The 12,500-nt window shown below is 46.3% G+C and overlaps 1 protein-coding gene across 1 annotated transcript in view; it reads left to right on the top strand.

Moving 5' to 3' along the window:
• The window catches only part of tafa4b (TAFA chemokine like family member 4b), a 30,602-nt gene that overhangs the window by 356 nt on the left and 17,746 nt on the right, over nt 1-12,500 (top strand). The window contains exons 2-3 of the mRNA XM_030373656.1: nt 376-491; nt 11,638-11,793. Coding sequence (XP_030229516.1) covers nt 377-491; nt 11,638-11,793 — 271 coding nt within the window. The 5' untranslated portion in view covers nt 376. The remainder of the gene's footprint in view (nt 1-375; nt 492-11,637; nt 11,794-12,500) is intronic.

Below are 12,500 nucleotides of genomic sequence, written 5' to 3'. Positions count from 1 at the left end.
GCATCTCTTATCCAAATGTCTTTAGTGTCTACACACACACACACCCACGCACACTCACATGTTTTTGGTCACTACATCTTGTCAAGTGTTTTGTCTTATAGACCAGCAAACATTATCTTACGTTATGCACCAATCCCAGGTTTGACATGAAACAACATAATTTCAGTTGGGTAAAACTGTTGGAATGTTAAAAAATCACTCTATATTTTTTTTGGTTTGACCTTATAGTTGACTATAGAAACAATCAAACTACTTCTTTTGTTGAGATATTTTCACTGATACCTCTTCATACTCTCTCCTTCTATCACCCCTTCCTCTCTCTCTCTCTCTCTCTCTCTCTCTCTCTCTCTCTCTCTCTCTCTCTCTCTCTCTCAGGATGAAGGTGTGGGCGAGATCAGCTCGGCCCTGGCAGGTGGCCCTGCTCGTCGCCGTGGTGATGCTCTGCGCGGACCCTGTGTCCGCCGGCAACCGTAACCATCGGGGACAGACAGGTACAGAGGGTCTCCCCCCCATGCCCCTGCGTGCCCCTCCACCCCTCCACCCCTCCCGCCCCCCCCCCAGTGCCACAAGAGGTTAATTACACTGTCACCGAGGTACAAAAACACAGGTTTCCGAGCGGCTTGTCATTAACTGAGTTACCCGTATCGTCGGTGTGGGGGCGGGGTTAGGGTGGGGGTGTGTCTCAGCTGGTCCAATTTGCTCCATCCCTCAACCTGACAGACTGTTATCCAGACAGGCCGAGCCCGGTTGGGGCTGCGATACAAACAGGAGCTGAATGATGGAGCCCGTATAGCGGGTGGCACTTAAGCTGTCAGGGACTGTCGACACAAATAGATCAGTGGAGGTGAGGCGGACTGCCAGTATGGATGGAGCCCTGCCACTGCCCTCCCACTGGTCTGGGGTCACGCCCTTCCTTAGGCTAATGGGCCGGTTTGTCCGGGAGGTATTTACAAAGAGCCTACATTACAACAAATAAGAATCATCATTTGGACCCAACATGCTGCCACATTGTTCGCTTACGTCATTTGTTCCTACTTTTTCTGCAGTAGGAATTAAGTCAGTGCACCGACCAGTCCCATCTACACCATCACCACCACCACCCCCACCACCACCACCATCCTCTGAATAAGATCTCTCTCCAGGCCCCCCCCCCCTCCAGGGGCCGCTGTGTGTGGACCCCGACTCCTCTATGTGTTCGGCGTTCTCACCTCCTTCCTAATTACGACGTTTCCTGTTAATTAAGCCTCCGCTTTCCAAACTCTTCCCCCCTGCTTGTTGTGTCTCCTGACGCAAGGTGACCTTTAGGTGCCACTGAAACGCCACCAGCAACCGTCTCCACGGTGACGGACTGTCTCCGCGGTGACGGATGGTGTTGCTGTGCTTTTGACCGAGAGCAGTCAGTGGCGTGAAAAAAAAGTGTGTGTGTGTGTGAGCGGCCGCTAAAGGCGATAATGCCACTAATTGCCGTTTCAGTGGACTGTGAAGGTTATCCCCAGTCAATCTACAGCCCCCCCGGTCCAAATACACACACATAGCCCCCCCCCCCCCCCCCCCCCCCCCCCCCCCCCCCCTCTGAATTGGGCCTCACGGTGAAAAGCGCCAGAAGATTCGCTCCACAATCAACTGCAGTGTTTCCCGTTTTGCGATGCTCACTAATTGGTGGGAGTTTAGAAGTTGCTGGCTGTGAAATGCAGAGCAACACAAACACGTTTCTAGAGGGGGGAAGATATAATTGGCTGTGCAATATGGCTGCCAGACTCAATTGTTCTTCTCCTGTTTTGTGTTACGGTGTGGTCATGTCATTTTTCCCGGGTAGGTCAATGAGGCATTTGTTGTGAGCCCGATGTAAAGCGGTGCCATTTATAACCACATGGTGGCTCTGGAGCTTTACAAATGTCTTCTTCTTTTTCATGCGTTTTTTTCATCCCACTCACTTTCTCCTTGTTATTCTGAAAGACCAAATGAGAGACTATAGAAGGGCACCATGTTGTCTTACCATGTTAAAAAATGTCTTGTTAGTGCAAAAACAATGATGAAATACTTAACCACACCCTTTTTGTGGAATAGATATCTAACCCTTGCCCACAGCCTAACCGACACAAACCCTAACAAACACACACACGCACACACAAACACACGGACACACAAACACACGGACACACAGACACACACACACACACACACACACACACACACACACACACACACACACACACACACACACACACACACACACACACACACACACACACACACACACACTTTGTTACCCCGATAAATGAGGACAGTTAGACGTGGTCCGGGAGGAAGAATAGGGTACGAGGACCGATGTGTGTCCTAGCCTTTGTTTGTGTATGTAGGACAGGTAATACTTGAATGTCCTCTCAAAAAGTTATAGAATATAAATACATACACATAAATATATATATCTATCTATCTATATATATATATATATATATTCTGCTTTTCCATGTCACAAGTGTCGTGTCCAGGATGCTTTCGTTTAATGGGACGAGGGAAACGGACACAAACAGGGATATCGAGGGGACAGGCTCGGCGCTCAATCTTGTCAATGTCAAAGAGCTTCAAGGCGTTAGCAAACAGCAGCATCTGCTACAGCAGAAGACCAATACTGAATCAGAAAGCAGACACACAAACACTTCTCAGAACCTCAAACCTCCATTGCACCACTGCCGTATATACTCATATATTTATATATACACCTGTTTATATAGTTTAGCATAACCTGTGATATTGCAGTTCGGTAAGTGAAATTGCAACAGCAATAGATGAAAGATTGTTAGAATAAGTGTGGATGATCTTCTTGTCAGTCAAAGTGAATGGTAATCCTGTGGTTGTCAACGGATACAGTGGTGGGCCAGTGTCCATGTCACACAGATTCTGTTATTGCAGCAATTGTGACAAAAAGGATTCAACCAGGTTCATATTTTGAACACATCGTTGTTTTGTAAATGTACCAATGTAGGCTGCGACCCGAAAGCGCCACCTAGGGTTTAGAGGTGACTCGGACCAATACAGAGTAAAACCCAAGTTTAGAAGAAAAGGCTTCCAGACGCCCAGCTTTGTTCCTGAGTTCACCAGTTCATAGACAACAGGTTACACATGAGGGGTCACCGGGTCCTATGTTCCCCAGGTCCTATGTTCCCCGGGTTCTATATGTTCCCCGGGTCCTATGTTCCCCGGGTCCTATGATCCCCGGGTCCTATGTTCCCCGGGTCCTATGTTCCCCGGGTCCTATGTTCCACGGGTCCTATGTTCCCCGGGTCCTCTGTTCCCCGGGTCCTCTGTTCCCCGGGTCCTATGTTCCCCGGGTCCTATGTTCCCCGGGTCCTATGTTTCCCGGGTCCTATGTTCCCCGTTTTTCCCAAAAAGGGTCCTATGTTCCCCTGTAGCCATACATACCGGGGAGCATAGGACCCTTTTTGGGAAAAGCGGGGAACATAGGACCCTTTTCCCAGAAAAGGGTCCTATGTTCCCCGCCATCTATCAATCTTTAAAAATATTTAAACTTTGAAGCGACATTCGCGTGATGACAGCCAATCGGCGTTCAACAGCGTGGCCACTGAGTGACATGTGTAACGTACCAGCCAATCAGCGTTCAACCGGCCAACTCGGCGCAGTGCAGTCCGGGGTGAACTGCAGCATGGAGGAGAAAGTGATTGTTGCCGTTTGCGACTCCCGGAGCTCTTTATATAATGATAGTATATAATATAATATAATTGTATAATAATATCTCGGCCAAAAGCTCTGTGCGCCTCCGGATGGCCGTAGCGCGGGGAGCTCTCGTAAGGATTGGGCTTCTCGGGGTTTGTTTACCGGCGTATGAATAGACTGCGTCAGGTTCTCCGACGTCTCTCCCTCTTCCTCAAAAGGTAAAGACATGCAATGGTAGTTATCTCGGCCGGAATTTGGCAGTAATGGTGGAAAAAGTAACAGACCGGGGAACATAGAACCCTTTTTTTTAAAAAAGGGTCCTATGTTCCCCGGTCACATACATATCGGGGAACATAGGACACTTTTTGGGAAAAGCGTACAAAGAGGGGAACATAGGACCCGGGGAACATAGACACTCTCCCACACATGATCTGAGTTTATTACCCTTCAAAAATGGAAAACACAAATGATATCCCTCTCATGATAAATGTTCCTTGCTCAACTGTTGGACAGAGCATCAGACAGAAATGGACTCATCCAAATGAATTCCAGAGCTAGGCCAATAGCGTCGCTCCTTGCAGTGATCCCATTGGTGCTATTGTCCTCAAGCCACCTGGAGCAAAACACCTCCAGAGATTTAAAAGGCATGAAACAACATTTCCTGCCTGAAAGCAGGCAGGAAATGTTTAAAACATTACCCCTTTCTTGCATTTGAGTCCTTCATACCACATGCACAGCATTTTCTCTCTCCAACCGGCATCCCTGGCCAAGGCCTGCCATCATTAACAGGTGAGTCCTTTCAGTTGAGGGATCCAATCAGAGACTCTGCACCGCAGCGCTTTCTTAGTGTGTAGCGAGACTTCAGCCGGGAAAACCGACTAGCACACGTCATGGTCAAATTAGAACGCTTGTGAGCATAATGTTAATAAAAACATGCATCACAACCTCCTGACGCTCTCTGTTACACTCGTGCAAAGAGTCATATATAAAACACATGAATTAAAAGAGTGTGACACTCTGAACAGTGTAAACGTATAAAAAGCGGCGTATACAAAGCAGTCCCACCTCAGTGACACTCCACCCCACTTCATGGGTTGAAACGACAGAACTTACTGCCCTGGCGGTTTGGCCTTCTGCCCTAGGTTTGGCCATGTGGACCGTCTGGGTTGAATATGAAATGGTTAATGAAGGACTGGTTAATGAAGGACTGGTTAATGAAGGACTGTTTATCAACTCTGAACCTGATCCCAAGGGGCCCCCCAGACGGGGCCCCCGGCAGGTCCGCTTGGGCTGACGGACACTCTGGGCCCTTGGTGTTCCCGTGGATCATCTTTTCAGGACCCTCTCGTCCTTCTAGCCTGCTTTTCGTACAGGGGATCCGGGGATAAAGGGGCTACTGTAAAGAAGTGCTCCAGTCTCCATCTCCACCCCGAGCCCTCAGTGAAAGGCTCCCAGCAGCACTCTTTCCCCGGTAAGTAGGGGCGGTGCCATTGCGCTGATGCATCCCTCACAGGTTCTTCCTTCGGTCGGCCCATATGTCCCCATCACCATCTCTACTGGGAGATGTGCGTGTCTGCCACACATCCCGCAGTAAGGGGACCAACCAGGGGACACAGTTACAGTGTTGTTAAAAGCATGCGTCAGCTCAGGTCATTTGTGCATCCAGTCGATGTCCTGTTCCTTATCTCGGGAACTTAGCAGTGATAGCACAGTGTGGTTAAATCCTTCGACGGCCTCGTGGCCTGTATGGTGCTGCATACATTTGGCTCCTCCATCTGAGTGGATACACTCATCTCATCCAAGAGGCAGGATTACATGCTGCCATAATGACTTGATAGTGGTAGCAGCTGTTGGGTCCCTGTTGGGAACCGCAAAGGCATAGCAATAAATCCATCCGCCGTAACTTAATGCAGAACATTGTCATTATTTGTAAATACTGTAAATCCCACCAATAATCCTTGCAATTATCACTAATGGCTGTTGTGAGGGCCAACAGATCCAATTTGAAGGAACCATAGTTCTTATCATCCCGTTCACAGGTAGATAGGATAGTGTCGGCTATGACCAACTCAGTACCCTCTTGTTTCTGGGATAAGACTTTCCCCAGGCCTCCCAGACTTGAATGATGTCCCACACAAGTTGCCCTTTGAACTTGTCAAAGGCCCTCTGAAAGCCATTAGTCCATTCAACTCTAGCCACTAGTCCATTCAACTCTAGCCATTAGTCCATTCAACTCTAGCCACTAGTCCATTCAACTCTAGCCATTAGTCCATTCAACTCTAGCCACTAGTCCATTCAACTCTAGCCACTAGTCCATTCAACTCTAGCCATTAGTCCATTCAACTCTAGCCACTAGTCCATTCAACTCTAGCCATTAGTCCATTCAACTCTAGCCACTAGTCCATTCAACTCTAGCCACTAGTCCATTCAACTCTAGCCACTAGTCCATTCAACTCTAGCCATTAGTCCATTCAACTCTAGCCACTAGTCCATTCAACTCTGCGGTTTTCCTTCCCCAACTATCGACTCCCAGCCAGCGATGCATGAAGAAGGGCTGCAAATTTTGCAACACCAGCAATAAAGTGCCGACTACGATTACCAGGAATGAGCATACCTGCGTTTCTGTTTTTTACATGTTGCCCGTCCTGCACTCCCTCCTGTTTCTCTGGATCAGCACTGACTCCTTTCTGGCTGACTACAGGGCCATGGTAGCGGTCCTCAGCTTTGAAAAGGTTGCACTTGTTTGCTTGCAGCTGAAGGCCATTTTTGCGTACAGTCCGAAAGACATGCTCAATGTTCACAATAGTTGAGTACACAATAATTTATCAAGATTTATCGAAAGGCAGCTATTCACCTGTGAGCACAATGAAGCATTGCATCGTACCTTTGCCGGTCTCACAGCCACTTCAAAACACCTTCAGGTGCTTCTATTTGGTGGCTGTCAACTCGAAATTCCGCTTTAATAGCCATTGTTGTGGTATTTCAATTTCAGGTTAAGGTTGGGGGTCCATTGTGCACCCTTGCTACAGCACGCGCTGCCTCCTACTCAGTGTATGAATCCAGGCTCTCTACAAGAGCAGAGTTGGACAGAAGTGTCCAAACCGGCTCTTATCGGGTGAGTCTAGCTCTTGCTGGGTGTGTTTCTGGGGGAATGACTGCCCTGGCTGACTGGCAGCAAGCAAAAGCAGCGGGTTTGCTCATGTTTAGAGGCTTAATAAACATGAGACTGGAAGACACGCAACCCAGGGTGGACACCGCCATCCAGTGTCACGTACACTGGTCCTTTTCAAGAGAGCGATCCAAGCGGGTTCCGACTCAGGAAAACATCTCATCACACGCTCAAATCAGATCACTTGTAAACAAAAAGTAAATACAAACATGCATTAATAATTAGATGCACTTGGTAACATGAACATATACAGACAAACAGTACATGCCCTTTTTTCGAAGACAATCATAAGCCACATAAACTTGATTACACAGATATACGTGTGATTATGTGCATCTATAAACATACATATCAAAGATAAACAGATATGACACAACACAAACAGATTTTGTTTTGTGTGACTGTGGATATTTGTGATATTAGTGTTTGTTTGTCTGTGTGTGTGGGTGTGTATGTGTTTATGTGTGTGTATGTGTTTGTGTGTGGTTTATGATTGCGGTTTTGTGTGTTTGTGTTCTACACTTCTCTCCTCCTCTATTCTCCCTCGAAGTCTAGACTGTGACAACTATAGTTAGGGTCGTGAGTGTCATGGAAATAAACTTCTCATCATCTTTGTGGATGACTACTGAAGTTCAATCAAATTCCTTCTAAACCTTTCCCCAGACTAATGTTTGTCTGTGTGTTGCTTCGACAGAGACCTGTTCCACCATGCGTCCCAAGCACTTTACGTCTGCCATACCGTCTTCCGTTAAGCGGGCCAGGACTCTCTCGTCAGATATTGAGAATTCTGATACATTCTTGATAAATTGGCAAGACTCCCGCTTGCCTGCGTCTGCCAGAATACATCAATCGCCTGGCTAACTCTGCACTTCATGTTGGTAGCTCATGGTAGCTGGACTGTAGATATGATATGGAGCAGTGAGACGGGCAGACACACCCAGCGGGCCGGTGTGAACCTTCAGCAGGTAATACATAAAGAAGAAAATAAATGCTTAAATCAAAGAAGAAAGGGATAATGTTTGCTTGTTGAAGCCTCATTTTTGGATGTGTCTAGGTTTATACTTGAAATGCGGGGATATATTCAAGCTGAGATTGGAAAATAAGGATGATATTACATTTCGTTTTTTTCATAAATGTTGAGAATGCTGATATTTCCCCCCACTTTATAGATACAAATCACAATGTTTTATATGCGGAGGTGAGGGTGAACCCAATCTCAGGGATACAACTTGAGTCACAGCGCAGGTAAACAGAACTTTGCTGTTAGATAACCCCCCCCCCCACGCACACACACACACACACACACACACACACACACACACACACACACACACACACACACACACACACACACACACACACACACACACACACACACACACACACGGTCGAGCTGTGGTTGGGGAGCAAGCCGGGATACAGTAATTGGCCAGTGGGCAGAAACATTATGGAAATGCCGAGAGCAGGGTCAGAGCTATGACTCCCAGTGTTTGTCCAAATGTTATCTACCATTCACAGTAAGTGAGAATTTGCTAATAGAACCTAGCTAGCAGGGTGCACCGATGCCACATGGGTTTAGCCTCACTGAGTTTATGACATGGCATGGAGCTAGAGAAGTTTCAGCACTTGGACCAATTGGAAGGTTCTGCGTACCACACCTGTGGTTCACTAACGAGGCTTCTCCTCAGGTGAGCTAAGTTGAGCACACTCCTGCGGAAGGTCCAAGAATCTTCTCCTATTCAGAATTTACTAATGAAAATGAATGACATTTCACTCGTACATGGCTCAGTGTTGTTATGCGATGCCCATGTGAGCAGAGTGATAATATGGAAACAACACATTTCAGCAAATTATATACAAAAAAAAATTTAAAGGCGCTGTAAGCAACGTCCGTATTTCTGATATAGATGTATGTCATGCATGATTCTTGTCTTTGTTTCCTTGCAGATTTCTTATCTATAACGTAATCTAACGTATTTTATAAGTTTCAGGGCGATTCAGGTGAGGCCTAACATACCAAAAACAGTTGGCTATAACCGTTGTATCTTCTTCCAAGATTTAATAAATAAAAGACTCAAACAGAATCCTTTCCCGTTATTTATTGCGAGCCAAAGACTATGGTCATGCAGGGGCATAAAGATCATTTTTTCGGACTGTATAACCGTTATGTCAGTGAGGTCCATTGACACATTGATAACTTCAATGGCTCCTTGGCTACAATGCAATGAAGTTATGCCACAGCAACAAGCCTTTTTAGTAGTTCACCTCAATTAAAAATGACTATTATCCCAATGCTATTAAATTCTGTTAAATTAAGTGAGAGTGCAATTTTACCCATGCAATCATGTGGTCAGTAGGCCTGTGTAACCTGTGGACACACACACACACACACACACATACACACACACACACACACACACGCACACAAACACACAAACACACACACACACACACACACACTGTGTGTGGTGATGCTGGGCAGGGGTCACACACCACTACTGGACTATGCGTATGCGTGTGTTTTTGTTTCTTCCTGTCTGTGTGTGTGTGTGTGTGTGTGTGTGTGTGTGTGTGTGTGTGTGTGTTCTGCATGTGTGTGCCGAGTGTGATGGGTAATCTGGCGGTGGCTTCTCTCAGCCCCCAGGAGAGCCTGTGGGAAGACGGGGGGCAGGGTTGCGATAAAAGTGGAGGGCTGATGGTGTGTGTGTGTCTGTGGGGGTTGTGTGGGGTGTGTTTGGGGCTGGGTTATCCCTCAGAGAGCCGAGGATCATGGCCGGGTTCTCTGGAGGAGAGAACAAACAAACTTTAAATCAGAAAGGATGAGAGAGGCCATGGCCTGCAGAAATACAACCTCTTCTGTCTATGTGTCTGTTTGTGCTTCGACTCTTCTGTGTGTGTGCGTGTGTGTTTCTGCCTCTGTGTTTGTGTGCGTGTGTGCGTCATCTCTTCTGTGGGCGTGTGTTTGTGCGCGTGTGTGTTTCTACCTCTGTGTGAGCGTATGTGTGTGATTGTGAGTCTGTGTGTGTGTGTGTGTGTGTGTGTGTGTGTGTGTGTGTGTGTGTGTGTGTGTTTGGACCCATTTTTTATTCATATTCTTTCCAGTGTGTTGGGCTGAAAGGCTTGTTGGGCTGACCATGAGAAGTGTTGTCGTTTGGGCTGGCATATATAAATACAATCCCGGGCTTATGTACAGTATGAGCAGGCTTTCTCCTGAGGTGTAGGGGGGCTTAGGTTGTATTGTCACCTGCTTCCCAGGCAGGGGTGTAGTGGGGGTTGTATTCTCAATTCTTACAGTACAGCATAAGCTTTGAGAAGGAACACAACACAAAGAGGCCAATGGACGACATTTACCAGAACGTGTATTTCTCTTTCTTTATTTTTGCTGAATGTCTGCAGTGATGCTCCACCAAACTCCCTCCTCCCCTCAGCCTAGCAGGGTGAACAAGGCAGAAGTTAGCATAGGCGTTTACATAATGTTTGTAAAATTCCCATTGTTGTCGCTGTCCTCGCGCAAATATTATTTATGTGTGACATATGAACAGAGTTGGCAGATGGACGTTGAATATTTAACACCAGCACCCATGCATCTATGAATAGGTGCCCAACTGTCTTTTTCTATTAACCTTGAATGAGAAAATGCAGAAGGTTAGTTCGTTAAACTTTAGCAGAATGTCAAATAGCAGTTCATCGGACGCAAGGCGATTTCATTCAACAATCAAGCGAATTAAGTTTATACAGTTCCAGTTAATGTGTCTATTGTTCCAGAAACCTATTTCCATCCAAAAGGTTTATGTGAGTTCAGTGTCTGGCGTCCACTTCGAAATTTCACTAGAAATCGACACAAAGAATTCTTCAATAACAGGGCGTGCTGCCTAAACTTTTATATCCTTTGTGTTTATTCATAGCCATCGTCCTGTCTGTCTGGCCAACATTGTGAATTGCGTGATGCAATGTTGTTTTGGTTTGAGTGAAAATCTCCTTTGATGGATCTTCTTCGTTATTTCAACTAGTTACCCTTGTAATTGTGTCAAATCTTCCCGAGAGGAAACCTTTCCCCACACAGAGGGAGTCATCAACCATTCATGTTGGTGAAGAACACTGGTGATAAGAATAGTTGACAGGAAATACCGCAACTGAACATAATCTAAACTTGCAGACGGCAAAATCGTTTTTTTTCTCAGAAACAGAAAGAACATCACTCTGTTCTTAAGAAAAGCCCTCCAAACCATTCCACCCGTTCGGTTTTGCTTCAAGCCATAATTTCATGGTATGGCCTTCACAAAATCTTTGTAATGTGTGTAAGCCTTTTCTGTTTGAAATCTTTAAAACCGCAAAACGCTCATTACAATCCATGTGTCACACTCTGCTTGTACCTGGTGCTCTGTAATTGCTAAAAAAGTTAAATTCAGTTTATTGTGACTTAAAAGTGAGATCTTTTTTGCACTGTAAAAGTAGCAGAGCAGGATGTGGTAATGAAGGTCTTGTACAACACCAAGGTGCATTTGGGTCTGTGTTAGTTTAGTTGAATCCTTAGTGTAAGAAAATAGTCATGTATTATCTGGCTCTGCTTTTTAGGCAATACCTTCTTACTCAAACATGACGATGTCTCTATCTTTTGAGCTTGGATCATGGAGTTTGTATGATTCTGGTTCTCCTTTTTGTTGCAGGACGTCTCCTATCAGCCTGTGTGTTCTCACATTCACACTCCCTCCCTCTGCGTGCGTGTGCGTGTTTGTCTGTGTGTGTATGTGTGTGTATGTGTGTGTGTGTGTGCGTGGGTGTGTGTGTGTCAGTGGCCTACCAGGTGAAGCAGGGGACGTGCGAGGTGGTGGCCATCCATCGCTGCTGTAACAAGAACAAGATTGAGGAGCGCTCACAGACGGTCAAGTGCTCCTGTTTCCCGGGCCAGGTGGCCGGCACAACCCGGACCAGGCCCTCCTGTGTGGAAGGTACATAACGCACGCTTCTCTCTCTCTTATATCTCTCTCTTTCTCATCTCAGTCTCTGTCTGAGATGAGAAAGAGTCTCTCTCTCTCTCTCTCTCTCACTCTCACTCTCACTCTCACTCTCACTCTCTCTCTCTCCCTCTCTCTCCATGTATATATACAACGTGTGTATGTAGTGTACAAAATATAGTTAAGAATTGTAGAAAGCCTTTGGCTATCCATTGATGACCTCAATGACCTCATCAACATCAGCTTATTCACCCACCTGGGTACATTGTTCCAAGTGGAAAATCAGAAGCCTGTTGCTCGTTCCCTATGGATAGAGATAGCTGTGTAAGACATTCTGATAACCATGTGACATGCAGTGTCCCACCATGCTAGCGACGAGCGGACCAAGGGAACTGCACCAATATGGATACTATCTTCATGATCCCAATGTCGGACTATCTATCTACATACATTGATTCTCCCGTTTGTTTATTGTGTCAGTGTCCAGAAGATTAATTTGTGTAAAAGGATGAAGATAAAAGGAAAAGAGTTAGCGTCGCTAGCACGCCGACAGACAGATGCACCTCTCCTGCGAGGTATTAAAAGTAGAGGCCGGTAGAACACAGCTGTTGGGCTCAGGTAGCCGTCGACTCACGGGCCCCTTTGAAGCTCAAAGGACACATTTTAAAGACTTGATTTAGTTAAAGACAAGATTTCCAATC

This window comes from Gadus morhua, chromosome 13 (assembly GCF_902167405.1).
Source record: "Gadus morhua chromosome 13, gadMor3.0, whole genome shotgun sequence".
NCBI classification, from domain to species: domain Eukaryota; kingdom Metazoa; phylum Chordata; class Actinopteri; order Gadiformes; family Gadidae; genus Gadus; species Gadus morhua.
Note: the sequence above shows the minus strand (reverse complement) of the source record. Positions and strands in the feature narration are given on the sequence as shown.